We start from the raw sequence: 27078 nt of genomic DNA, 5'->3' as shown, positions 1-27078 counted from the left end.
GTGCGAGCACACCGAATGAGCCAGCAAACACTCTGGGTCCTGAGTTCAGTAAGGCGATTTTTCCTTCCAAACTGGAGCAAGAGGAAATTTGCTATACAAACGTATAACGTATTTTACACGCGTTTCTAAGCATAACTGATGCGAGCCTAAAAAAATGTTTGTGTTTTGATTCCAGGAGGTTAACCATGGGCACAGGTTGGGTGTCACAGGGTGAGTTTGTCACTGCTTAGGGAAGGAGAGAGCTGGGAAGCACCCACCTGAGCTTCCTTGCAAGAGAAAAGGAGCCTCTCCTTCCCCTGGGGGATTTTGCTTTGCCCTGACGGGGCCAGAGGGCAGATGCCAGAGCATTTCACTCAGCACCTCGCATGCAGTGAGGGCAAATCCAGAGTTTGGGAGGATCTGTCACACAGCTCTGTCACTCTGCCAGCGCAAATCATGCCTTCGAGAAAGGGCTGCAATTCTTTACAGCACTTGCATCAGGCAAATGCATTAATAGGGGGGGAAAGCGACCTTTTGTATGCACGCTAGGATGCGTTACTCCTTCTTTGGCTGACCAGCTCCGGGAACACGTGGGGCTCAGATTCTTGGGGTTCCCCGTAAGCCAACACAGTCGCTGTGTTTAAATGAACATCTTTCCCCATGACTCCTTACTCAAGCCACGCAAAGCTGGAAGTGTGTCACTTCTTTGTGTCATGAGCTATTGCCTAACAGCTCGCTTGAGCCTGCTCCCTTTCCCCCTCCCAGTCATCCTCTTGATTTCTTTTTGCAGCGAGGCTGCCTCACTCCGTATGCACGTCCTGCCTCGGCGCTGGAGACAGATGCACTCACAGGGTGCTGACTCACGGACGCAGGCAGATTAAACTGGGATTGCTACAGCAGTTGCTGTCCCAGCTGTCCCTCTGCCCCCAGCCACAGCAAAGACAGCTGAACGACACGCAGCTCAACCCCTGAACCGCCGCTGCACGCACCCTGCTGCACGGGGGGGACCCGGAATCAGCCCCGGATGATTTTAAGCTGCCGGGCCCTAACACGTAGGCGGCCAGGAGCTGCTCGGCGTGCGGTGCAGATGTTTCTGCCGTGAGCTGGAGATGTCCAGGGGAAGGGAGGAGCAAAGAGCTGGGAGCTCCAGGGGTGTCAGCCGGCTGCCTGGGTCCATGAGTCAACCCGCTGACGCGTGGTAAAGCCACATGCCGCGCTACGCACAGCTCGCCCCGCGCCGCCCGCCGCTCCGTCTGCACGGGGTGGAAGGGGTAATGCAGTCCCCAGTCGGTCTCTGGCCTTTCGCAGGCAGGCAGCAAACAAAGCTGGCAAGCAGGGCAGTGGGATTATTTTACCATCTGTGCATTAGAAACCGGCCCAGGAGTCACCAAGCTCGCTCCGTGCAGGACATGGCTGCTTTGGCGTGCTAATGACTCCTGCCCGCTGTCAGCTGGGGCTGGATTTGAATCGGGGACGAGGAGGTGGAAAAAGCGTTCGCTTTCCCATCTCGGCAACTGCATCCTTTGAGCGGAAAGGCAGTTGAGGGAAGAATGAATCCTCGTTTCAAAGAGCGCTTCCCATCTGCCGTTCCCAGGCTCGTCGCCCTCCACCAGGATGATGTGCAGCTGGCACCGGGCTGGGGCGGCCGGCAGCCCCGCGCAGCCAGCCCGCGGCGGGGCAGTCCCCCGCCTGCTCCCGGAGGGCTCAGCAGGGCCTGCCGAGGCAGGGGGGTAGGAGAATAGATTTTGCACATTTCAGAAAGGAAGCCTGGGACCTGGTATCTCATTCGAGAAAGTAATCATGGACTTAATTGCATTTTGCTGCGGAGTTGCCTTAACATCAAAGGAAAATCAACAGGGATTGTTCAACATCAAGACTAATCTCACATATGGAGCTTACTGAACACAGGAACCACGTTTTTGCTGGCTCAAGGTGAAACGCTGGGCTAAATTCTCCTTCAGCTGCGAGAAAAGCCCTAGGCACGCTCATCCTGCATTATTCCAATTGTAAAGAGCTTCAATTATACACACATAACCTTCCTCCTCCTTCTACGGCAGCGTCGCAATGCAACAGCGTCTCGTTATGATCAAACTCCTCTTTTATGGCTATAGGAATATGTGGAAGTCTTCTACCCTCATTACACAAATGACTTCTTAGCAGCTTTTTTTTTTTTTTTTTTTTAAAGAAGCTACCCCCAGCTGGTAACAGAACCGCATTTTATCTGTCGCTGAGGAAAAGCTGTGACTGACACCTGAGCGTGTCCTCAGCGACCGCAAGGCTGCGTGTATAGGGCAGGTCCTACGCATTTCAGCAGCTACAGCAACTCACCACTCCCTCTGCCTCACGCTGAATCACAGCCTTGCTCCTGCTTACAAACTTGCTTGCTAATCAGACATTTAATACTATTTATGCATAGGGAGGAAATATATCATTCCTTTATTGGGATAAAAAATGATACTAAAGAGCAGGTCAAGTTCCAAATCCAGCAGTAGATTTTAACCAATGTTGTTCCCTTTTTTCTCGCTCTTTTTTTTTTCTTTTAACAGCTGTAGCTGTGCACAGATGGAAAAACATTTGGTCAGAAAGCAGCAAATTAGTGTTTTCGGGCTAGAATTCTGCTCCCACCGCTCCTCCATTTCCATGCAGCTCAGACCGCTTTATTTCTTCTTAGCATTGACATTTTTGCACACCCAATTCATGCCGTCCTTTAGACAGAGAAAGGCAGTGTTAGTCGAGCGAAGGGAAAAGGAATCCCCCAGTCCCACCCGACTCCGTGCCGCAGGCGCCGCGCTCTGCCTCCTCAGCTACCCCACGCCTGCCCTCTGCGCCCCAGAAACACCGCGGCTAACAGACAAGCGCTTCGTTACTCGGTGGGTGTTGCACAGAGGGGTCATTAAATCCTTCTCCTGCCCATAAAATCATCCCCATCTCATCATGTCACTGTGTCCCCTCAAGGAAGGATCGCTTTGTGGTTAAGGTATGTCAGCAGCAGACTGAGGCTCGATTCCAGGTTCGGATGATTTGTGTAACCTTGGGCATGTCACCTTATCTTGGAGAGCGGGCACTCCGGGCTGTTCGCTACACAGCCAGCTCTAACATGGCTCGGGTTCTTTGCTCAGCTGCAAGCTTCCTGCGTGTCCCTGGTAAAATCACATCCTCTCAGATGGACAAAAGCCACTGAAATAACTGGACGTGGGCTCTGCTCCCCGAGCTGCGGGGCCCTCAGGGAAAACAGGTGCTGGGGGAGCCCACCGGGTTTCAGTGAGAATAGAGGTGGTCAAGTTTGGGGATGGTAGTACACCCGTTAGGGTGCTGCTGTAAAAACGTGTGCAGCGTCTCTGACCACTGCAAGCGGTGGGGTGGCCCTTCTGCAGTGAAGAACTGAGCGTGAGTTTTTGCTGAGGTCCCACAATGGGATGCGCTATTGAAGGGCAAAGCGACATTTTATCTGCTCCTGTGAGACCAGCAGAAGGGGGAGGCAAGGTGCACGGTCTCCTCGTGTTTGTGTCCTGTCAAATCTACCGCCTCCACCCTGTCTACAAGGTGTCTCTGCTGGCAGGGAGGCTTTTGTGGATGGGAGGGGAGCTGCACATCTTTGTGCTTGCAAATTGGGCTAAAGTCACCTTTCAGTTCGGAGGGATTTCACTGTGTTATGTTCAGTGGTCAGTTCTGGATCATTTTGGGCGAGCCAAGCCCTACCACCGTGCCTCCACATTGCCTCCCCCAGCCACAAAGGTGGTGGCCACGTCAGAGGGGAGCTGAAGAGTAAAAAGAGAGAGAGGGAGTCCCCAGGGCTTAATCAGAAGCAGGTTCTCACTTGCAAATACCAATTTGCCTTGATTGTTGTGCTGTGTGACACTTCTTATCTGAAGGGGAGCAGCAACTTTTGAAATTGGCCCTCGCTGCTGCGTTAAATAAAGAATCGGTGAGCCCAGTTTGTGCTGGGGTGCACAGGAGGCCCAGCACTAATAACACTTCTAACTCTAACCTTGGGGAGGGCTGATGTCTCCAGTTTCATTTATTTATCTCCGCAGCAGAGATCGGTGTAAAACAAATTGTCTGAAATCCTCAGAGCAAATGGGAAAAGAAGAGAGGTAGATTCATTTTAAGGCCCAGTAGCTTTGTGTCTTCCCCTTTCAATAACACTGATAACCTAGGTGTAAAACATGTAATGCCTTAAGCAATCAATAGCGCGGTTTAAAGCTTATCACGTTAGAGGGAGAGGGAGCGAGCGATTCCCAGCATGTGGAATGCCAGGGCTTCACAATGGGGCTAGGAGGAGAGGTGTCAAGCCTTTGGCTTGATTGTGTGCTTTAGAAATCTGCATGATTGCCTGCAAAGAGTAAAAATAAATAAATAACGAAAAATGCTCCCACAATGATTTCAGCTTCCCCTGCCTCGGAAGCAATAATCACATTTGCACACATCATGGCATACAAGGCAAGCAGAGCTCCTCATTCATTTTGAATGTAGGTTTATTTGCTGAACCAGAACAGCTGAGACAGCTTAAAGTAATAAATATCAGCTGACACCCTCTGCTATTCAGCACAGTAATCCCAGAAACAATACATCACTGCAAAACAACAAACATGCATCCTATCTTCTACCTAATCTGACCACAACCTGAATTCACAGTGATTAAAACTCTGCCTGCTGCCATTGGGGAGCCTGAGAAGGGGAAAGGCAGACCGTTTTAGCACCGGTGCGGTGAGGGTCATAAAGCAGAGTTTATGATGGGATTTACCATGGCTGGGAGCCTGGCTGCATCAAGCATGTAACGAGGGCAAAAGAATGACATAGCAAAACGCAAGAGGAAAGGTGAACTCCAAACGGGCTTGAAATACGTAAGTAGGTCACCGAACTTTTAAAGCAGGAATCGATTTTTAAAACTCTCTTCTGACATGAGTTAATTGGCAGGAAAAATTGCATCTAATTGTAAATATCTCCCTGCCTGACAGTGGTAAAGAGAAAATGAATGTGTCCAGCTCTAAGCGTGATGTATCAGAGAGGTATGCGTGAGACGCTTTGCTCATCTCCGGCCACGCTGCAGCCACCTCTGTGGCTTCTGGTGCACCTTTGTTAGGGTGCACGTCTTCTGCAGCGTCCCCAAATGCTTTGGAGAACAGCGAATGCAGTGGAAGGCAAAAGAAACCAAAAGGTACGTTTGCAATTTTTCTACCTAAGGTGTGAAGCTGGACAGGGGGTTGGTAAGGCAAAGAAATGCAGAGAAGCTGCTGCAAACACAAAGAGCTGCTGTGGGGAAAGCACACGGGAAGGAGGAAACGATGCTTGAAAGAGTCAAGCCCGTGAGGAGTCAACTGCTGTCATCCTTTGTCCCTACACATTCTGTCCCTATATCTGCATGCTTAAAAGATGGCTCTGTGCAGAAAGTACAATCCCTACAGTAACATTTAGATCTTGATAGATGTCCTTGGGCTGCTTTGTTGAGACACAGAAACGTTGGCAGGTATTCTGAGGATGGAGACGGATACAACATTAGTATTCCAGCCTCAAGTCAACCATGGGAAAACTTAGCCAGGGAAAGATTTCAGATCTTTCAGCTTCAGCTCTCTTAGCTCCTTAACAAGCAGCTAGTAAACTTTACCAAAGCAAAGAGAGCGAACTCCAGGGAAGGAGATAATGCTCCTTGCAGAGAAATGCTGCCTGGCACAACCCCGCCTTGCTGCAGTCACATCTGCTGTTGCGCCAGGGGAGTTGTACTGTGCACCCTTTGGGAGAGAGCTGGTAGAGCCTCCCCCAGGAGAAATACGAAGTCCTGCTTGAGATTAGCCCGCTGCTTGCTTATTCTCTGCATTATCAGCTTTGCAGCTGGGGGAGTGAAGTAATCTGACTTCAAACACCGGGAACAAGTCCCTTCCACTCCAGAAAAAGCCTCCCGATTCCTGCTCCCCTGTAAGCCAGGGATCAGGCAAGGCCACAAACTTGTGACCCCTAATGTGACCTTAAGGACAGCAAAGCTTAATCCTTTCATGTAATCCTCTGTCTGCCATAATAAATTGGGTCAGGCGAGTGCAAAATTCTCCATCTCTAGCATTTTTGGTGTATGTTATTTTAACTGTCACTTTCTTCTCTCTCTGCACAGCTAGGACTGTGCCTTCATTATCTGTCATTTCTTTGTACCTCCAGTCATCGCACAGGCAGGCTTTTACAGGCTCCCACAAGTACATCATCCATTGTTTTTTTTTGCCTGGGTGCAAGCTTTTCTTTTGTCCTCTGAGACCTTGTATCCCTGATGCAGCTTTGTAGACTCTCTTCTTACCCTGCTTAAAAATCACAAGACTTTGCCCTGTAATCTGGAAATATTGCTGCTTTTCCTCATCATCAACTGGCTCTGCCTGCCCCAGGAGAGCTGCAGTCGTCAAAATTGGTTTTAAATCACATTTACAAGTAGCCCCAGAACCTTGTTAAGACGTGGAGGAACTCTGGCTAGCCTGCTGTGGCTAAGACATCTTTAAGACAAAACCTAGCTCAGAGGATGCAACCCAGATGATTGTTGGGAGCCCTGTGCTCGATCTTGCCCTTGTGGAAGTGCTGAATGGCAGCCCCAGCACAACACAGGGCTCGGGCTCCCTTCTCATCTAGGTTGAAACAGCCAGGGAGGAGAAAGTGGCTCAGCCTTTCCCACAGTCCTTTGGGCCAGAGCAGCTCTGGCATAAATTAGAGAAGTTTAGTGGCTACTCTCATTTCCACTGGCTTTTAATGGTCTCCAGGGTGCCATTATGCTTGGGAGACTCTGGACACAATATGCTGCAGCATCGTTCTGGAGGATGATTCCTCAGGGCACGCGGAGCTCCTGCTGCCTTGATCGGAGACTTGCTTCAAACGAGAAACGAGCTGCAGAGCACGGAGCGGTCCAAAGGCTTGACTCATGTTTAATACACGCCCTGGCCCCTAAGTAGCACCTCCAGCAAGAGGGCAGGCAGCAAAGCAGAGGAGTCCTTTCTGCTTTCACCCCACCCCAGCTGGCTGGGGTGGAACGTGCAGAGCTTTTGCACGCCAAGGACTACAACCGGAGATCTGGTCGGAGAGCACAACCCCCAGAGAGCCTACGTGGCAGCGGAGAGCTGCTGTGAGGCAAGAGCTCTCTTGCTTTTCTCTGCTAGCATCAGCGATTGCCTCCCTCGTTTGTTTGCAAGGGTCTCGGTGTAAGTAGAAATGGGATGCTGCTCCAGAGGCACAGTCCAAGGGGCTGTGGCAGGGAGAAAAGGCTTTCCTGCTCTCCTGACAAGGTCTGAAGGTCAAAATCAGACCCAAGCAGACGGTTTGCTTGAAATAGCCCCTAAGCATGAGGGATGCTGCTCCTCTCTCAATGGCCCTACGAAGTCTGATTAAGAAGCAAAGTGCTGCCCATGGTTTCAGTTAGGAGGTAATGAAGTCTTCAGCTGGCATAGTGGGGGATACCAGCTGGCTTCTAGAGGGGAAAGCTCTACGCAGAATTTCCAGTTAACCCAGTCACCTCTCTCCTGAGCCTGCCCAGGACGTTACTGGGCCCCTTTCCCCTAGTCCCCAATGGCTTGTTTTAAAAGAGAAGATGACAATATGGATTCCCTCCTTAATTAAGAGTTTTATTAAATAACCTATTTCAAATAATAGTTAAATTCTCTAAATTTATATCATTCTATTAACCATAATCTAATCTCATTAACCTTGAAATCCCCAGTCTTAACTACCCAATTCTATACACCATGGTGCTAGCAGCTAAACTAATTAAATGACCTTCAAACTATTTCTCCTTCATCTGTTGGTGTTATTTATCTTTCCTCATCACTCTTCCTTCGAGCTATCACAAAAATCTTCCTCTATGAACTCTATCCATGCATGTGCTCGGTACTAGATGTGCCACCACTCTCACTTGCAAAATCCTTCAGTGATGTCTCCGATTTTACTCTAGCTCATGTATTCCATCGGCAGCGATGGTTAGCGTGCTTGCTGCTCGGCTTTCATTCTGAATACCTGAGGCTTCCCCATCTTCATTTACTTTTCTGTCACTCATTGTCATTTCCCAAAGAAGTCCTTAAAGCAGTGACCTGAGATTTAACTGCACACAGAGAGCTCCCTTTCTGAGCCACTGGTAGAGGTATCATGTGCCACGATCCTCAAAACCTTCTTTCTTAATCTCACTCTTTAAACAATTTTTAATTTGATTGCCCTAAATTTTGAGTATGTTAACCTCTCCTGAGAGTTCAAGGGATGAAGATGTTGTTTCTTCCTGGGCTAATCCAGTTGCACCCAAAATCCTTTAGTTTAAAAGCCATCCCACAGAACATTTTGTTCAATGAGTCTGCAAGCAAAGGGGGAGCTTGGCATCCTCGCTGCCTGATCTGACAGGGCTGGAGTTACAGCAGAAGAGAGATTTAAGGGCTTTTTCTTCTATAAGCTGCAGAGAGTTTGTAACTTACCTGACCTTTCTGCAACAATCATTTATGGAATAAGCTGCAGTATTTAGGGCAGGGAGACTGGGGACTACAAAACAGGATGTGATCTGGCCTGCATCTAAATTAATTTGTCTAGATAAGCATGATAAACAAAGTATATATGGCTGCAAATACTTTTATTTAGCTCTTGTCTTCTGTTTTCTGGAAGTAAGAACAGAAATTGATGTAATTTTTCTTGTTGAGGATATCGGGCTGTGTATTTTACTCAACTAAGTGTGTAGGGATACACTGTACTTCAAGGACAGGGCAGAGAAAGAAGGACCCAACAACAAATAAGCGGGTAGGGCACTTCCGAGAGCCCATAGATCAGTTGGGGAAGGAGGCTTTTGTCAAAGCTCATCATCAGGAAGTGCTGTTATCTATCATTTAGTTCTTCCACGTCCCTGAATTTCATCCACCATTTTACTGCCTCTTCACAGCTGGGGAGCTGGCTTGGGCTTACATAACGTAGGGGAGGGTCTGGAGGAAGGAAGGAGGTAACCTGCGCTTGTCTGCAACCCTTTGAACTACAACCTCACTTTCTTGATCTTGACCACATTTCTTTGGACTTGAACATACGCTGCCACTGAGGAATGTGTTTCCCTCGAAGACCACCCCTTCCAAATAAAGATCACAGAGCTGGAGCTTTTCACAAGGTTGGTTACAACAATTTGTATCTTAGCTAACTAAATAGAGGCTCTTTGAAGGACACCGTCTGCTGTGATTAGGTCTAAATGTTAGGTTAAGAATTTCAAAGCAGAACTGCTGCAGTGGGTCAGGCCAGGGGTTCCTCCAGGCCGGAATGGCCTTTTGGGATGCCAAGGCAAAGGACATGCAGGAACAGGATCTCGCTTGCTCTGTTCTCCCCTCCCAGTCCATGGCCCAAGCTGTTTCTCATTAAAAAGCTATCTCCAGATCTTGGTGAACAGCAGTTATCTGAAGATGATTCTCAGATAACTTCTTCTTTAGAAATTGCTTAGTATTTTTCTGAACCTACTGATAGCTTTGGTCTCCTCAGCGTTCTGTGCCAATGAGATCCATAACTAATTATGCAGCGAGCAAAGAAGCAGTTTTTATTCCTTTTAAAAGGCGGTCTGATTATTTCAGTAAGAAATAATCAGCCCTTCCTCTAGCAATGTGAGAAATAGCATATGGTCTATCTGCCATTTTTAAGCCTTATTTTACAAATTCTGAAGACATTCCCACTCTGTCCTCTCCCTTCCAAGCTGCAAGTCCTAACCCCTTTATTCTCTCTGTTTACAGGTGCCACTCTGTACCGCTGATCGTTCTCAAAAGAAGATCTTCAAATCTCTCATACTTCTGAGCAGGTATGTGGACAATCCTTCCTGGTGAGGGTAGTTAAGCATTGGGTGAGGTTTCATAGAGAGTCTGGGGAATCTCCCAGCTTGGAGATCTTTATGACCTGGTTGGACAAGGCCTTCAGCATCCTCCTCTACACTTGTAGGTATCCCTCCTTGAAGGAGGAGGGTGGTTTGAAGATGTCCTAAAGACCCTTTAACCTAACTTCTTCTTTGATTCTGATTCTACTACTACAGAAGTCTTTTTACATGGGAACAGAGGCAGAAAGGAATGTCACGTTCAAGGCTGGGAGCCACTGTGCTTTTATTCTGCTACATAAGAGATGTTTTCTGGAAAGTTTCTTATTTGGTTTCTGGTAATTCCCTAGCATTTGATTTTCCTTTTTGGCCTTTGACGAGCACTAAGCTGCTGTTCCCAATGATCTGCTCTCTGAGTAATGGCAGCTAATTTTGAGTCCATCGCTGTAAGCGTATAGTTAGGGTTGTTGTTCCTCTTGTGCATCATTTTGCACTTGTCAACGCTGAATTTCATCTGCCATTTTACTGCCCACTCAGTGTTGTGGGCTTCTTCTGTGACTTTTCATACTCAGCTTGAGATCTGACTATCTTGAATATCTCTGTAGCATCTGCAAATAAGGTTTTACTGAATTTGCAATGAAGATAAATATCTTCACGATTCTGTTTCTTTAAGTATCGGTAAAGGGAGTAATCCTGCCTGCTCGGATTGGGAGCACTGCAAATATTTCATTAATTCAGGAAAGCCTAAGAGTGAAATAAACAAACCTAGGTCCCATTTACATTACAAAGAGCTACTATGCTGCAGAAATTGGCTACAGCACAGCAGCACAAGGCTCAGCTATTACAGTGTGGCACAGGAACACAGCTCAGCCCCAGTGCAGGTTTTTGCTGCCCCACACGCTGCCATTAGACAGAAGTGGTCTTTGCCCCATGTGCAGCTCTTGTGTTTCTCTGGACCAGAAAAATTGATCGCTTTCTCTCTGGCGCCTGGGTTGAGCAAAACGCCAAATGACATTAGTAGTGAAGGTAAATCAGATTTCTAAAGTGCACACTTGTAACAGTCAAAGGGGTTAATAGTAAAAGGCGATTTGTTTTGTGAAAATGATTAACCTGACAGCAGTCTCTTTAAAATAAATCAATGTCTTTGTTTGGCCCGGCTAAGGGGTCCAGGGTGGGGAGGTGCTGGCTCCCCTTTCCTAGGGATGGAGAGATCCCAAGGGCCTGTAGCTCCCCCTCCCCTTTGCACAGGCCATGAGATATGCGCCCCCCATGCTGTGCGCAGCGCGGGGTTTGGCTGCGCTGACCCTCTTTTGCGACGCAGCCGGTCCAGCCCCACCCTGCAGATCATCAGACAAGGAGCTCTCTCTCTCGCAGATGGCCTGCTGGCACAGCAAGCCTTCTCCAGAGCCTCACCTGTACTCCCTCTCCAGAAAGAGCCGAACAAGACTGGATCTGCCAGACTCTGTCACGGATTGTGTGTAGGTTCAGTCCCTCGGCAATCTCTGAAGCAGGGGCAGCCGTCAGCAAATCCTGCTTGTTAGCGAATATGAGCACGGGGACTCCACTAAGCTTTTCTTCATCCAAAAGCTCAGCCAGCTCCTATATCATTTACAAGGGAGTAGGGTGGGGGGAAGACAGAGAGAGGGAAGGGAAGAAAACCTTCAACCACCAGTGGTTGTCTCTAATTAGAAATATATTTAGGGCAAATGCTGGAAGATTTGTTCCAGTGAAACTTGGATCTTATTATAAGAGAGCAAAAATGTATACAATCATCTGTGCCCAAGGTTCAAAAGCTATTTCTTCCAATTACAGGTTACAAAAATCTTCATCTTAGTCTGAAATTAGCAGTTGCCTTAAAGGCTACAACTCTGTGTTTTACCAGTCTCTGCTCCTCAGAGACCAAAACTGATGAAACAGCAAAAAAACATGTAAATTGGCAGTACGAGGAATTTGTTTTAAGTTACTGCCTGACTGGCATTTGTACCTGAGCAGCCGCTGACACAAGCCCTGATATCTTCGCTAATAATGAGTTTCGGGGTTTTGTTCCAAGTACTATAAGCAGCAATTTGAGTGGCAGAGGACTTTTTCTTTTTCCTTTTTTTTTTCCCTCCCAGAAATGGAAATCCCACAAGAAAGTGGCAATGCTTTGAAAGCACTGGCTAGCTGAAGACAAGCTAGATCAGCTTTATTCGCTGGATTTTGGCTCCATATGTGCAGCACACGTTGGGTGGCATCCTGAGAAATGGGTTTGTTCATTTAAAAGTGGGTGACTTAGAGAGTCTTTTAATAGCTCAAATCTGAATCTGCAGTAGATCAACGATGGCTGGAATACTTCATGTCTAGAGTTGTGCAACAGCCTCATGTGAAACGAGTACAGTCTCAAGTCACTTCGCCATGTGAGCATATGGCAAGCCCAGCAGAACTTGAACCTGTAGGGACTGCTGGCGTTGCAGACAGATGAGTAGATGAGATTTCTGTGGGCTCCTTATTTAGCTGGCAGGGTCTCACTTTCAGATACTGTCCTCACATCTTTCATCCCCTGACTAGAAACTTTTGAATTAAATGAGTGCAGCCAGGGAGATGCTAAACTGCAGTGGTAATCTGACTCCATCCCCCCAAAAGCAATGTTTGGTTTGGAAAACAGGACAAGAGAATGGAGTTATAAACAGAGTTGGCTGGGAATTTTTCAACAAAATAGGTCTTTCATCTGACACGTCTGATTTATTGAAACCAAATTGTTTGTGGAAATGTGAGGGGTCCAGGCTGAACCCGCCTGACTCAGGCAAGTGCTCTAAGCTTCTGCTTCCTCTCTTTTGCCTAATGAATATTTAATTGCTGATATAAAATGAAACAGCACCAACAGGAGAGAGAGTCCTCCCAACCCTAGAGTAACCAACAGTCCTGCTGTTAGGGTGTGCCCTTGAGAATTGAGAGACAAAAGATCAAGTGGCTCCTTCAAATCGGGCAGAACAGAGGGCTTTAACCTAAATCTCTCATTTCTGACTTTCCCGTTTCAAGGGGGTGAATCTGTTGCAAGCTATTTCAGGATGCTGTCACTTTCTAAATTTTACAAAAGTCCTATTTTTATTCCATCCTAAAACACAAAATGTTACAAAACATCAAAACTTTGTAAAACGGAAATCGTATTTTCTAGCCAGTCCTACTTACAAAGTTCCTGTTTTCTTTTTTTTTTCAATTACATCCAAAAGACAATCAAGTCAATATGATTTCCATTTCAACTTTGTAAATAAGAAAATAAGATTCCTCAGGGTCTTGGTTTGGCAAGGTTTAAAGGACTTAGAGAAGTTTTTGCTTTCAGTATTGGGCTCCCTTTGCTATTATTGTATAATTTTAATGAAAACTGTTCTATTTAAACAGAATTAGGCTACCTATGTTCCTTGTTTCCCATCTACCAAAATAATCTGCATTGATGTTGAAAGGCAAGTCTCTCTTGAAATGCAAATTTCCCTCATAAACAACAAAATCATCCTCCTAACTTTTGTGAGCAAGGGGCACTCAGAAGCACTCCGTTACTTCAAAGGAAGCTGGGCATAAGAAACTCACCTGACCCGTTTCTTCAAACCTCTTCCTATCTGCACTGTCAATGACATAGATCTGAAAAAGAAAGGAGGGGAAACGTTACTTCTCCCAGCCAGTATTCTTCCACACTAGCGTGTGTTTAAATGACTCGAGCCTAATAATTATGCCTTGGGGCATAAAGCTGCTTGGTATTATTTATATAGCAAATGTTGACAAAACTTGGTGACAGGAAGGAGAGGAACCACCTTTCTAAAAGCCAGAGGGAGTGAACAGCCATGTGGTTGGGATCAGAAAGGAGCTGGCGGCAGTACTGGGAATGCTCTTACTGCCTCCGTGGTAGCTATTACCTGCAGAGAACAGGAGACTTCCTGGCATCTTTAGTAATGACCAGCTTACAGGCTGAAGCTGAGCACAGGATGGCGAGATGTGGGGAGCCAGACGAGCCATCACCCTAGTAAACATGGTGACCAAGCACTGCACTGCCGTGAACAGGCCGTGCTGCCCTCTAGCAGGACACATCGCTTCCTCATAAGCCATCAGGGCACATCATGGCACTCGGGACAGAGGAAGCACGAATATATTGGGGACAGTGAGTTTCTCCTGCTGCAACCTCCTGGAACAGGTGGGCATGGATGATGGCTGGATCCAGCTTGCAAGACTGTCTTCAGCTGCCAGCTTGTCCACCAGGATGGTGGAGGAGACGGAGCAGCTGGCTCACCAGGTGTGACCTCATAGCCCTGCCACCCCCTCGGAGCTGGGCACCACCTCTCACAGTCCACGAGGAGGTCCCAGCCAGACATCTGTCCCCTGGTAGGGAGAAGGGTGGTTCTCCAGGCTGAGGGCTCCCTGCCTTGGCAGGGGGGCTCTGCCGCCTCCGAGCAGCATTTCACGTGCTGATTTCCTTCTGTAAATGCGAAGGAGCTTTCCAACAGAGGCAGCTCTCAGTCTGCACGGGCTAAAAGGCTCCTTGAAGATCCTCCTAGATAAGTAATTAGTAAGTCCAGCCACCGTCCCTCCCTGCAGCAATACCATTGCGGTTCAACACGTACACATATCGAGCTACATTTAAAGAAATTGGGGAACCTCAGTACTCAGGCAAGAATCTCCTGGCACCCCTTTTTTATTAGTTGGGAAGGGTTTTGAAGGAGAAGGATGCTGGGGCAGCAGACAGGGCCAGGACTGGTGACAAACACTGAGCCTTTTGCTTCCAGTCCCTGCCATTCTCCATCAGCGCTGACTGAAGATGTTAGCATGTCATATGCATGCTCTGGTGGCTTACAGGGAGCAAGTGTCAGCCTGGGTTTGAGGGAAGAGATGAGCACAGCACCCCGCCATCAAGATAAATGGCATCCTCGCAGGCAGTCTCAGCGTATGACTCCATGCTTCCAGGATATTTTTGACCAAATAGTAGGGGGAGGGAAGATCTCTAGCAGCAATATCTACTAATCTGCAGTCACTCCCTTAATGAGCAGGGCTGGGGTTGTTTAAAACAGGACCAAACGCACATCAGGAGAATCTGCATGCCAGGCTTGAGAAGGAGGAAAACCAGCAACCTCGCAGTCCTCTGCCGATCACTTGGGGTCTGTCGTCCTCCCAAGGGCAGGCTGATGCGTGCTGACAGAGGCTGGGGGATATGCAGTGGGGCTGGACGCAGCTGTACAGGGATGTGGCAGCAGTGCACGTGCCCAGTGCCACGTGAGGGGGACAGGCCCACAGGCATGCGTGACAGCGTCCCACCGCAGTGTGATCGCAAGTACATCAGCCATACTGCGTCCTCCCTGCCCCTCCAAAGCACCCCCCTGTGCACCCCGTTCGGGGTAGGAAGCGCAAACCAAAAGAAAGGAAGAAGCTGCAGGCTGGTGGTTGTGAAAATTGACTGTCATCTTTCCTCCTTCAGGATGTCTCAGGGGAAGCTTAAAGACGCACGAATGCAATGCCCGTGTGAGTATTCTCAATGTGCTCCTTCTCGTCTGAGAGGTGGCACCTCCCCTATTACGGTGCTCCTCTAACTGGCAAGGAAGAGCCCCGAGTCCCAGCCAGCCAGGCTTTCTCTCCGTTGCTTGCAAGGGAGCTATCTTGCAAGATAAGAATTGGAGACAACAGCGCTCAGGGCGAAAGCCACAGAAGCACAGCACGGAGAAGGTAAAGTATGTGCGGAGTGCCTACTTCCAAACCAGAAAGCACTGTGCCAAATAGCTGCAGGTGCCTGTCTGAATATGCAATCAGCCAGATATCCACACCTTATTTGCCTGGGTTAAGCTTCCAAATATCACAGGTGTGTGATGCAAGACCAAGCTCTCATTCAAAGGCACCTGCATGGATTTGAATTTGCAATCACTTCCTGCTTTTTAATACCCTTCAGAGGGTCCTTTCTGCTTTGTGCAATATAGTTTAGGAGAAGACAGAAGCAGGGGGTCCTGGGAACTGTGGCGTATCTTATTTCTGTCTTCCTCCTACAGCCAGGCCCACACAAGATCTTGTTTCTGGCTGTAGTGTTTTGCAGCACGGCTCACCAGTTTGAACAGCCCTTGAGTACATTGTACTGGAGCTTGAGAAAGGAATTCTTGTAAAGCTGGGTGCCTCCTTTGAGCAATAGGCCAAAACAAAACCTGGGGTAAGTGGGCTGGGGAGAAATTGCAAGCAGCGGGGCTGGATGAGGGAATAGTATGAGGGCTAAGTTAGCTCATTTTACAGAGGTGTGACATGCACCAGGTTAGTGAGGGGATAAATTACCGGTTGTAAGAGGTGCGAGGGCTGGCAGGAGAGCTCAGTCCCATCCTTTTAGATACTATCCCTGTTTTGATGTGTATGGACATGGCAAAGCACTGCACTAACGTGCAGACAGCTCCCAGTCTGGGACTGGCTGCCGGCTGGCCATCAGGGAATGCAGGCAGGAGAGCTCAGGTCCACAAGCACACCACTCACTCCCTCTCTGTATTCACTCTGCTGCTTCCCACAACTGACTCCGCTTCTACCTATTTTCTTACTCGTATGAAAAGAAAGGTTTTCTCTGTGCATTGATTTAGGTGGGAAGGGAGGAGGATAGGGAACACAACTGCTTTCATCTCCTTCAGCCTTAAAATTCATCTTTATTTCTCCCATGCAGCACACCCTGGGAAGGGAGGAAGCCCACAGACCAGCACAGTTCATTGTTTTTGCCAGCAGACTCCCAGATAGTGTTTTGCAGTCGCGCAGTCTCTGCAGCCTGAGCAACTGCTGTAGCAGAGACAAAGATCCCCTAGCTGCTGCTTTGCGGTGTTGACTTTGATTTGCAAACCTACGGCCTCCCCACCGCAGGCAGCTGCAGAGCCTGGACTCAGTGGGTCTGATCACCTCACAGCCGTGCCATGCTCCCCTTCCTGATGGCCACAGAGGGGTACGTGATATTTCTCCTGCTGGTTCTTCAAACACAGATCTTCCCCCTAGGAAGATCGCACCATTGCTCTTTGCAAAAGCAGCTGCCCAGGTTTATGCCACAGTGGTTGACCTCAAACATCAGATTACAAATGAATGCTGAAAAAGGGGAATCTGCAGAGAGACTGCTGGGGACTTTTTAGTCCCCTTTAAATAACAGCTTTGGTTGGACAATGTTTTCTAAGCCTGCAGGTACTGCCTGGCCCTTCCAGACACGAACCGTGGAGCAAAGGGTCCTGTTCCTAGCAGCACTGGTCCGTCTGTGGAAGTGCACTGAAGCTCCCAGCACGTTGGTGAGTATGTGTGTGACAGAAGGGAGGAAGGGCGTCTTTCAGAGAGAGCTTCCTGCTTTCCCCTGGGAGCCTGCAGACCTTGCTCAGAGCAGCCTTTTCTCTGCTCCCACTGGCAATGCCGCTTGGCAGGAGGGTGGGCTTGGAGCCCCCAGCCTGCCACGTGTGGCTGAGCTTTAGAGGTGCTCTTTGAAACTAGTCAGAACTCACTCGGAGGGTCCCAGGGTAACGTGCTCTGGCACAGCCCTGCAGCGTAATTACAATTGTAGTAAGCTGTAGCAAATTGTAAGGTAATTGCAGCTAAGTTGTCAAAAACATTAAAGGACAGTCTAATGATTAAAGGACCAAAGGAAAAGACAAGGGGTCTCTCTGTGCCCCTCAACCAGAAGCCTTCCTATCTGATGCCAGATGTGACACTGAAATCTTCTGTGCCTCAGTTTCTCCAGCTACGAAACAAAGGCACCACACTGACCTGCCACTGCATGCGAGGCTCAGGTCACTAATACCCATGACAAGCCTTCAGAGCCTCCAGTGAAAGGAGCTATAGATGGGCAAACTTAAAGTTATTAATGTTCTTTCATGTGAAAGAGCCTGAGATGAGAGGAAAGGAACTGGCTAGCTCTAACCAGCCCCGTCCTGTAAAAGTAAAAACATACAACTGCATGATTTCTCCAAACATCAGTGTATTTTTCTTACTGCACCCAACCAATCTTGCCATTTTCCTCAGAATAACTCCTGTTACAATGGCAATGGTGTTGCTGAGGGCTGGGACATTACATTGCTTGTTCCTGAATTTCTGGCCGAGATCTTGGAAAGCCATTGCATGAACACAGCATTCAGCTGCAGCCAATACTCACAAGGATATCAGTGTTTTCAAAATAGTTCCTCCAGTACGGCCTGATCTTCCTCTGTCCACCTATGTCCCATACGTTCAGCTTGAAGCCCTGGGACTGTACGCTTTTGATGTTAAAGCCCTGGAAAGAGCAGAAAAAAAGCCACATGGAGCATAAACCTGAATGGCTGGATCATGTTCACAGGCAGACATTAACACCTTATATATCCCGTGCCTGCAACGTGCAGCGAGGTGGGCCAGGCAGCCACAAAGATGGATCGGCTGCAGGAGGGGCACCGGCAAAAGCGAATGCAGACGCCAAGCCATCAGCTCGCCTGTGCTCCTGGGTCAAGGGTTGATGCTGTCATGGCTGCGGAAACATATGATGCAGTTAGTGCCCCGGGAAGGCTCAGCAGGGTGGGTGCAGGAAGAGGTGGGAGAGCTGCAGATAAGGAGAAAACAAGGGCGCTGTGAGAAGCAGGACCGAGCCTGTGAAAGCTGAGTAGAGTCCTAGCTAACACGAAGCCAGAGGTCTCAACTCAATTCGACACGACACAACTAATGCCAGGCTTAAAAGAGCAACAGCTGCATGTCTGAAGGGTCCATTTCATCAATTAAAGCACCATTTGAAAGGGCATTCAAGTAGAAAAACAGGATGTGGCGTGGGCTGGCAACGTGCTGCCACACCACCCAGGGGACTGGGGCTTGGAATCGGGGTGTTGGGGCTGGGAGCTTTGCGAGGCAGCTATGGGGTGGGGGAAGCATCTCCCACAGCTCTCTAGCAACCTCCTCTGGTCAACACAGGAGCAGTGCTGCAGCACTCCTGAGGGGTGACGTCCCTCTCCCCAGCCCTGAGCTCAAAGAAAGGAGGCCAGAGGCATCGGAGAAGGAGCGATGGAATATGTGAGACGCTTGGAGCTGGATGGGTGAAAGATGCAGGGAGATGGGGACATCCCCTGCACAAGTCCGCTGTTTGGTGTGGACAAATGGTAGCTAAGGCTCATCCACGTAACACCAGCATGACCCAAAAGCCTTCTGCAGAACTTCACAGCACACCTTCACTTTTGTGCTACCTGGCAGATCTGGCCTGGTGCTCTCTGGGAGCATCATCTGGGACCATTTCAGGGAGCCTCCTCTTACACAGACAACTCAGAAACTTAATGGGGTACCAGACTCCAGCTGCGCCGCCCCCTTTTACTGAAATACTCTCCTGAATTGTTAGTGGTTTGTAGTTTTGTAAAGCAAGTGGGACCACGAGAATTGCCTTGAGCAGGGAAAGGCCTTCCTCACCTGTGTTGGTGTGATGTGGCTGATGTCCTCCGATGCCAACTGTTTCAGGAGCGTGGTCTTGCCTGCATTATCCAGTCCCAAGAGGAGGATCCTTACCTCCTGGTCTGGGGTGCTTTTCAGTTTACGCAGGATTGAGAGTAAACCCTAAATCAGCAAGAGAGACTAGCTGTTATTTCCCCTCTGACTCTCTCCTCCCACCACGCCATGCCCCCCTTTCCTCAAAACAGCTTCTGTATGGCAGTGGATTCCAGGACAACTTGAACCTTTTCCCCTGTCCCCATTTCCTCATCTATCCCCAAGGACCTCCTTCATCCCAAGGACCAGCAGCGAGGTCTCAGAGAGCACAGATTTCACTCAGTGGGGTGCACCACTGGCTGCATTGCTCACGTCATGCAGCTGCTTGGCACTGCCTGTGCCAGGAAGACAGCGCCTGAGGATATAATGTGTAGGAGCTGCAAACCAAGTCCTTGCAAGCTCTTCATTATCTTTATCAGAGGGAAAACCCCATTAATTTAATCTCCCTCCTAGTTAACTGTAGGTTACTGTGTACCTGACACCAGTTCTTTTCATAGTAACTCCCTGATCATCTCAAACCCCGTTTATCTGCCTAAAACATGCCGGACCCATGGGGCACGTGCAGTTCTGCTTCTCAGGATGTAGCACTTAACAACTATCTCAGATCACCACACGTCCTCGCTAAGAAAAGCACAGTGGATTGCAGTCATTAGCCAGGCTCAGCTCTCTGAGCTGACAGTATCACTCAGGATTAGGAAACAGAATATGCAGGTCAGCTCATTTACAGCCAGGCACGTTACGGCAGCGCACCCAAGCTTTTGTCGGTGCCACCGCTCGGAGACCTCTCTGTGACGGCTGGGGGAGCGCTCGGGATCCTGGCATGCAGCTGAGAGGCGCAAATCACCCCAATTCCACCTGATCCTGCAGTGCACGGATGCTCTTGCAAGTCTAAATATTCCAACTGGGAGCCAAGGACTATTTGAGCCATGAAGGTTGCTCCCGATCCCCTCCGGATCCCGGCAATCAGAAACCTGTCCTCAAGATGAAGAGCTGCAGGGAGCTGCTGCGCTGCCCTTCCGCTGGCTCCTGGGGAGCCCACCTGGAGCACCTGCGAGACACCACCAGCCACTGCTCGGTGCAGAGGTGGCACGGAGCATTTCGGAAAGGACACAGCCCTATGGATCTCACAATTCCACGGCTTTCAATAGCGCAGAGCAAGAATATGCCAAGATTCAAACGCAAACTAGGTTTTATCCTGGCAATTTCTGATTGGGAAGTAATTTATTGGTTATCCATTTAACTACCAGAAACGGTAAATACATGATGTGAAAGAGAAGAGGAGGAACTTATTAAACTGCCTTTGGAGGGTATTTGTAAAAATCTGCGTGACTGCCATCGTGCCTGTGCTTTTAAAACACCCCGTGTCGAGCTGAGGGTCAGAAATTCTGAGGTCACGCAGGGAACCATAACAGCAAAACTGAAATCTTACCCCGAGCCTGCCCCTGGGGCTGCATCCCCTCTATCAGAAGCAGGCTGGTAAAAACCTGGGAACGCAGGCCCAGCTCGAGGGGCGTTAATCAGGAACAGGCCCTGCTTGGCAGAGGGTGCCGTGCCCACGGGGTGCAGGCGCAGTAAACCCCCAAATCACCATTAGTCGAAGAGCCCCAGGGTGCTCACAGCTGGCTCCCGCTGCCGGGCCCGTGGCTGATGGATTTGAAGCGCCGCGTCAGGCACAGCCAGCTGCCGCAGCTCCTCACAGCCCTGCAGCTCCTTCCCGCAGCCACGGCGCCCGGCTCCTTCTGCTGACGGGCTGAGCTTCATGGGGCTGAGGGCAGGGGAAAGGCAGAGTGACAGGAACGCCCCTAACGCCTGCCTGTTACCGTGCGTGTCCTCAGTGCCCTTGACATCATTAAAAAACACAAGTTTTAACTGCCTGGTGAGCAACGCGCATTTGCTTTTCACCTGCTGGCAAATTTACGGCTGTGTTTGTTGGCTTGTAAATCCACGGAGCTCAGCTCAGTGTGGACAGACCCCACGAGAGCAGGAACTCTAAAATTCACACGTTCCCCCTCCTTTGCAGGGAAAGGCTGTGAAGTCCCCATTCTTACAGGGCTGACCCAAAGCCAACGCATACCAGCTCGAGCACCACTGCCAACTGCAGAGGGCCCTGAATCAGGCCCTATTATTTTAGTTTATTGCTCGCAGTTAAAAAAAGAAGTTGTTGAAATGCTAATCCTATTCGCAGCACCACTTGCTAAGAGCAGACGAGCATATCCCAGAGCAGAGCAGGATTAGGAGCCCTTACGTTTCGGGATCCAACTCCAAAATAGCGAGCGCAGAGAAACGCATTGGGAAGCGCTGCTTATGTATGTACCAGGGAGCAATTCTCAGGGGTCGGGAAGAGGAACTGCTGTAAACGTTAATAGAGCTTCTCCCATTGTAGACGGATGCTATTTCTGGGCTAGTATGACAGCCTACGAGAAAACGATCAGCATCGTTCCCCATTCGACTCGAGTGACACCGCTGCACGGCTGATCACAGGATTATCTGGGGTAGCCAATAGGCGCGAGGATATATATAGAAATAAAAGTATTCTCTAAGGTATAAAGTAAGCTGATTTAAAAGGCTGGGAGACAAGCAAGCCAATATAGAAGTGGACTTTATTTCACTAGCTGCCAGCATAGGTTACATGCTTTGTATACACAATTTAAATCACCAGCCAAATCACAGCCTTGGCTACTACGCTCGTTACTATTCCGTAAATAGAACTGAAAACTTGTACCCTGCATCCTCCCTCTAGTGAATATTTAAGATTAAGGAAAGCTGTTCACAGACTGGTTTCTAATGTATTTATTATTTTTTCTAATTGGTCTTATGAGCACACTAGCTAGGAAGACAGAAAGCATTTCCTGACAGCTCGGTAGACTGGAAAAAATCACTCAGCTGAGTTCCCTGCTGCACGCAGCCGCTACGTGGGACAAGCGACCCTCCCTGCACACACGCTGATGGATTAGCACTCCTCTGCCTGCAAACACAACGCTGAAACTAACTTGGATGGAGGCCTTTGAGGCAGCACAGCTAACAGACAAATGTCTGGGTGTTGGGATGTAGCCTGAACCGAGCAGGGAGGATGCCCGGCACAGGCTGGGCTGGAGGGTGAGGAGCAGGGTGAGGAGCAGGACGCGTCTCCTGCAGGTCAGGGGAGACGTCGCCCGGCTGAGGAGCTGCAGAGCCGGCTGGCAGGAGGCTAAGGGCAGCACGTCACTTGCACAAAACTAAGCAGACTGCGGCATCTGTAAGAGAGAAGGGAACTGCAGATGCTGCTGAGATAACGAGCGGCACAGCGTGGCAGCGCGTGCAGCCTTTGGAGAGGGGCAGGCGCGCAGAGGAACCCAAGGCCGGGCACAGGCGGCTGGCAGCCGCTGCTTGGTCCCCTCGGGGTTAAGCAAACTGGGTGTTTTCTATCAGATTGGCTTGTTTATAAACATCATTATCCTTGGTGGAGAGGGTTTTCTTTATGGCACCACCAGGAGACAGACTGATGGGGTCAGCAAGGAGGAGAGTGCATTTTCCAGACAGCGAGCGGGGACGCACAGAAAGAAGAAAAAGGCTCCTGCCAATTACTGTGAAATCAGAGCGGGGCATTACATTCAGAGATGCAGCTAAATGGTAAGTGCCCTCATAAACACGCTGAACATGAAAGAAAGGGCTAACCATCTTATTAGCATCCTTCAGAAAACAGGGATGTGCGGTTTTATGAAAGCGTATCATTGCTAGGTTTAAAATACCCACTGAATTATCAAAGGGCTTCCAGTTATAGCTGCACGCAGTAATCCCGTTCTTTTAAAAAAAGAAAAAAGTACAGGCATATATAAAGATACAGTGACATTTATAGGCCTAGCTAAGGGTTTTGTGGGTTTATTCAGCTTTAAATCCCGGCTGTAGATGGGCCTTTTGAACTAGTTGATGCATGTAACTACATCCTGCACCACAGAAGCCGCTGAAAGGAAGATTCACTTTACAGGCCAAAACAAAAATTGGTTTGGGACAAACAGAGCATTGAGATAATCTGTTTAAATATTGTATCAGATCGGCAATAGGCGGCCGGAATGGAAAGAACAATCTCCCCTTGTACTGAGGGCTGGATACACAGGGCACGGATAAAGCACAGCCCGCAAGCCACGGCCGAGCACAGTTGATTCCTATTAGGAGAGGGAAGTAAATGCATTGTTGAACTTTATTAGCCACAAAGCTCAGATAATGGATTTAAAACAAAACCGCCCTCAGTCACCAGCGACTGCTTATCTAGTAGACGTGGATATTTAGCCGAAATCAAATCAATTCGCCGAGACACGATGCAGCCGCAAAGCTCTGCCTCTCAGCCTGCCCCCGTGGCCACGTCTCACCCCGTTGTCCCCACGTGGACACCCCGTCCCCACGTCGTGCTGTCCCCCTCCAGCTGACAGCTCCGCTTCCCAGAGCTGCACCAGGCCTGGCTCCATTCTCAGGCCAGCCCCTTTGTGCCTCCCCTACCACCGTGGGAGAAACTTCGCAAAACATCCCTAAAACCACTCCTCGATTCTCCTGCTAATTCCTCCTCCGCCACACCTACAGCCCTTGAGGAGGTTTAGGCGGCGAACGGGCCAAGTTCCAACCTGCCCGGCGTTCTCCTCCTCGTATCGCTCTGTTATCTCTCACCTCACCCCGTATTTCTGAGGAGCGGGGACACATCTTGCTCTGCGCGCACAGCACCGAGCACAGCGCAGCCCCGGCCCACAACCAGCGCTACAGCAGCAGCTCGCCGCGTTTAAACAGCGAGATAAAGACAAGCAAGCCGTGCCTGCAGGCAGTCACGCAGCAGCCACACGCCTGGGGAAGGACGAGTGGTTTCGCTGAGCCCAACACCCGGCTTTCAGCGGGGATATTTGAGGCTACATTTGTTGTCCCGCGTGCACTTCTGCGCACAGGGAGCTGGAGGAGAAGAGCCCGCTCTGACAACTGCGCTGATTAGCTGGGGCCCTGAAGAATGACGTCTGATTACCTTTATCTTCGGCTGCAGAGCTGCAAATGTCACTAATGGTCATAAAATCACCCAGCCTTTCTCAAAATACAACCGAAGTAAATTAATCTATTGAGCGCCGTTGATTCAATACTTCTTCCTCTGGCAGAACTCCCAAGCAAGCCATTTGCTTGCTGCATGTCTCCACCATATGGTGTCATTCAGCGCAGACTTCCTTTTCTCCTCCGAAATCTCACATTCAGAGGCAAGTCACCTACGGAGTTCTTCCAGCTCAAACCTCCTAACATAGGTCTCTGCCAGAGAGGTCACGCGGCACTCTCTGGTTTGGTGTATTAACCAGGAGCAGCAGGAATTCGCCTTCCATAATTAAAATCAAATGCTCTGAGCAGGTTGCAAGGCGGCATTCTGCCCTGTGCAAAGAGTTAAGCCCACCACCGGATGATGTCAACGCCCTTCGCCTCTGCTACGGTGCTTTTGGCACTTGACAGCCTCGTCCAGTCCCTGCAATGCCATTTGTCCTAGAAACTGGAGGTCAGGGCCAGGAGGAAGATGCCCGACTACACATCTACCTCTACCTCTCCACGAGACCTGCCTGGTGTTCTCTAGACACCCCACGACTCCGTTTCCTCAGCGATACAACAGGGCCGTGTTTTGACAGCCCTGGTTTTGACAGAACAACGCGAGCTTCAGTCAACAGTTTGAGAAGAACACAGGTCATCCTCCGGCCCTGCTACGGGCCAGGAAGGCGCCATCTCACCGGGTGAAATCGTTACGCAGTGTGACAAGTACCCTGCAAGCCCTGCTTTGCCCAGCGCTTCCCAAACTCTGGAAAGCCGCACATCCTTGCCCGTAGCATCTCCCCTCACCTCGCTGCGAGCCCAGCACACGTGCTGCTCAGCCAAGCCACGGAGCCCAGCGCTGCGCATCCCGATAAAACGCTCTGCGTTTTTATGGCCCGTCTTTCCCTCCGTGCTCCACCTGTGACCTCCTGCCACCACTGCCCCACAGCTGTGAGAGCCGCTGGTGTGCTCGGCAGAACGAGACGCTTCCCCTCTGAACCTACTCACTTGGATCAGCACCGATCTCACGCAAACCTCGGCATTAACGCCCTTATCACTGGAGTCAGAGCACGCAGCCATCGAGGGGGGGGTCAGCGCCTACCAGTGCCAGAAACATGCTCGGGCAGCTACGCGCTCAGATGACAAGCAGTAAATTGTTACATGGAGCTGTCTGCATCAGTTCTGGCTGCTGACCCACACCCCCGGGCTGCTCTAGTTATATTTGCTGGTGTTTCAGAGGGTTCCTACCACTAACGGTTATTCAGTTTGAGGGAAAATTGAGACGCCAGAGAGACGGCACAGAGCTCCCCGGTCCTCTGCCCAGCACAACCCGTCCATCGGGCACCCCAAAGTGCCACCCACCCCGTCTGCGAGGCTGCAATCCGACAAACAACTCCCAGAACTGGAAAATAGACAAAGAGGCATTAAAACGCCGCATCAAATAACACAGGCGCTGGAAAACTCCCAGCCCACCCTCTCCACACACAAAGCCCTCAGATAACAGCAGCCAGATCCCAGACGACACCAGTTTATCGGGACATCACACGGCAGAAGAGCAGATTTGGCTAGCAGCAGCTGCAGGCCAAATGTGTCCCGCAAAGCACGGCGCTGCTGGAGGCAGCTGCCTTCATCTCCACAGCAGATGTCCATCCTGTGACGGTTTTGGTGCCTGGCGTGACACGCTCCATCATCAACTGATCTAAAATAGAGCAGATCCTGCAGACCTTATCTCAGCCTCTCTCTGCAGCCCAGCAGGTGGGGACGCAGCCAGAATTAACCCAGTGAGGATGCGGAGCTGCCTTCGCTGCTCTCACTCACGCCTCCTCCTGTGCACACATCCAGCAGGCTCCTGGACAACACACTGCTTTGTCCTCGGGGCAGATCCATCCCTGATGCCGTTTCCTTCTGCCTGTGCTCTCAGCACCCCAGCAGCAGCTCCCCACCACCACAGCACCCTGCTGCTGGTCCTCACCCACCTGGCACCCCCAGACTCTGCCAGCACCCCCTGTCCCGCTCTGACATCCGAACCCAGGTCATTACCAGCATCCCAGCCCACCACCCAACCTCAAATCAGACCACACCGCACCTCACCACCCACCTCTCCCCCAGCATTGCCATTAACACACGCTCCGCAGCACGAAAGACCCCCAGCCCCCCCTCATCCCACACCGCTCCTGTCAGACACCTCACAGCACCAAACCCATCCCCCCGGAGGCGGCAGCGCTGACAGGACGCCCTCCCCCAAGCCCACACAGCCCCCTGCAGGCCCCATCAACCCTCCCCAGGCCCCACTACCCCCCCCCCAGGCCCCACTACCCCCGCCTCAGGCCCCACTACCCCCCAGACCCACACAAACCAACCCCCCCCCCAAGCCCCGATCTCCCCGGACCGGCCCCGAGACCCCCAAGGGTTCCCCGTGAGGCCGGTGCCGCCCCCCGATACCCGCGGGGCTCCCCGGGGCCGGGCCGGGCCGGGCCGCGCCGCTCACCATCCTCCGCGCGGCTCCGGCGTTACCATGGGCAACTGCGTCACGCACACGCCGCCGCCGTGCGTAATCACGTCACCGCTTTCCCGCCGTGCGGACGCAACGCGCGCACGGCCGGCGGGGAGGGGGAAGAGGGGCGGGGCCGGCGCTGAGGCTGGCCACGCCCACCGGCCACGCCCGCCGGCCACGCCCCCCTCCGCCGCGGGGTGGGCGCGGCCGCTCGGCTCGCCGTGATTGGTCGGGGGCGGCCACGCGGCGCGGCACGCGCCTAGGGGGTCTGGGGGCCGCGCAGGTGAGGGTCACGTGGGCGGGGGCGGGGGGCGCGGCGCGGGGGCGCGCAGCCTGGGGGACGCGCATGGCGGCGCCGCGCAGCGCTAACGGG

At 50.6% G+C, this 27078-nt stretch overlaps 1 protein-coding gene and 1 long non-coding RNA gene across 4 annotated transcripts; one reads left to right on the top strand and one right to left on the bottom strand.

Moving 5' to 3' along the window:
* Positions 1-760: 760 nt before the first annotated feature.
* Positions 761-26790, bottom strand: LOC118157547 (ADP-ribosylation factor-like protein 3). The gene is made up of 6 exons (XM_035311939.1): positions 26700-26790; positions 19118-19261; positions 17853-17969; positions 13316-13366; positions 11165-11350; positions 761-2684 (listed from the first exon to the last, which is right to left on the bottom strand). The coding sequence occupies exons 1-6, from the start codon at positions 26700-26702 to the stop codon at positions 2637-2639; spliced, it is 549 nt and encodes a 182-aa protein (XP_035167830.1). The 5' UTR covers positions 26703-26790; the 3' UTR covers positions 761-2636.
* On the top strand, positions 4658-17437 carry LOC118157548. Of its 3 annotated transcripts, none has more exons than XR_004746665.1 (3): positions 4658-4823; positions 9678-9742; positions 16891-17437. It is a non-coding gene; the product is annotated as an uncharacterized LOC118157548 (long non-coding RNA). The 3 variants fall into 3 exon arrangements; XR_004746667.1 differs by lacking the exon at positions 4658-4823 and adding an exon at positions 5002-5137; XR_004746666.1 differs by lacking the exon at positions 4658-4823 and adding an exon at positions 8933-9070.
* Positions 26791-27078: the final 288 nt, after the last annotated feature.

The sequence above is a fragment of the Oxyura jamaicensis genome (genome assembly GCF_011077185.1).
Source record: "Oxyura jamaicensis isolate SHBP4307 breed ruddy duck chromosome 6 unlocalized genomic scaffold, BPBGC_Ojam_1.0 oxy6_random_OJ106650, whole genome shotgun sequence".
Taxonomy (NCBI): Eukaryota; Metazoa; Chordata; class Aves; order Anseriformes; family Anatidae; genus Oxyura; species Oxyura jamaicensis.
This window is presented reverse-complemented; position numbering and strand designations above follow the sequence as displayed.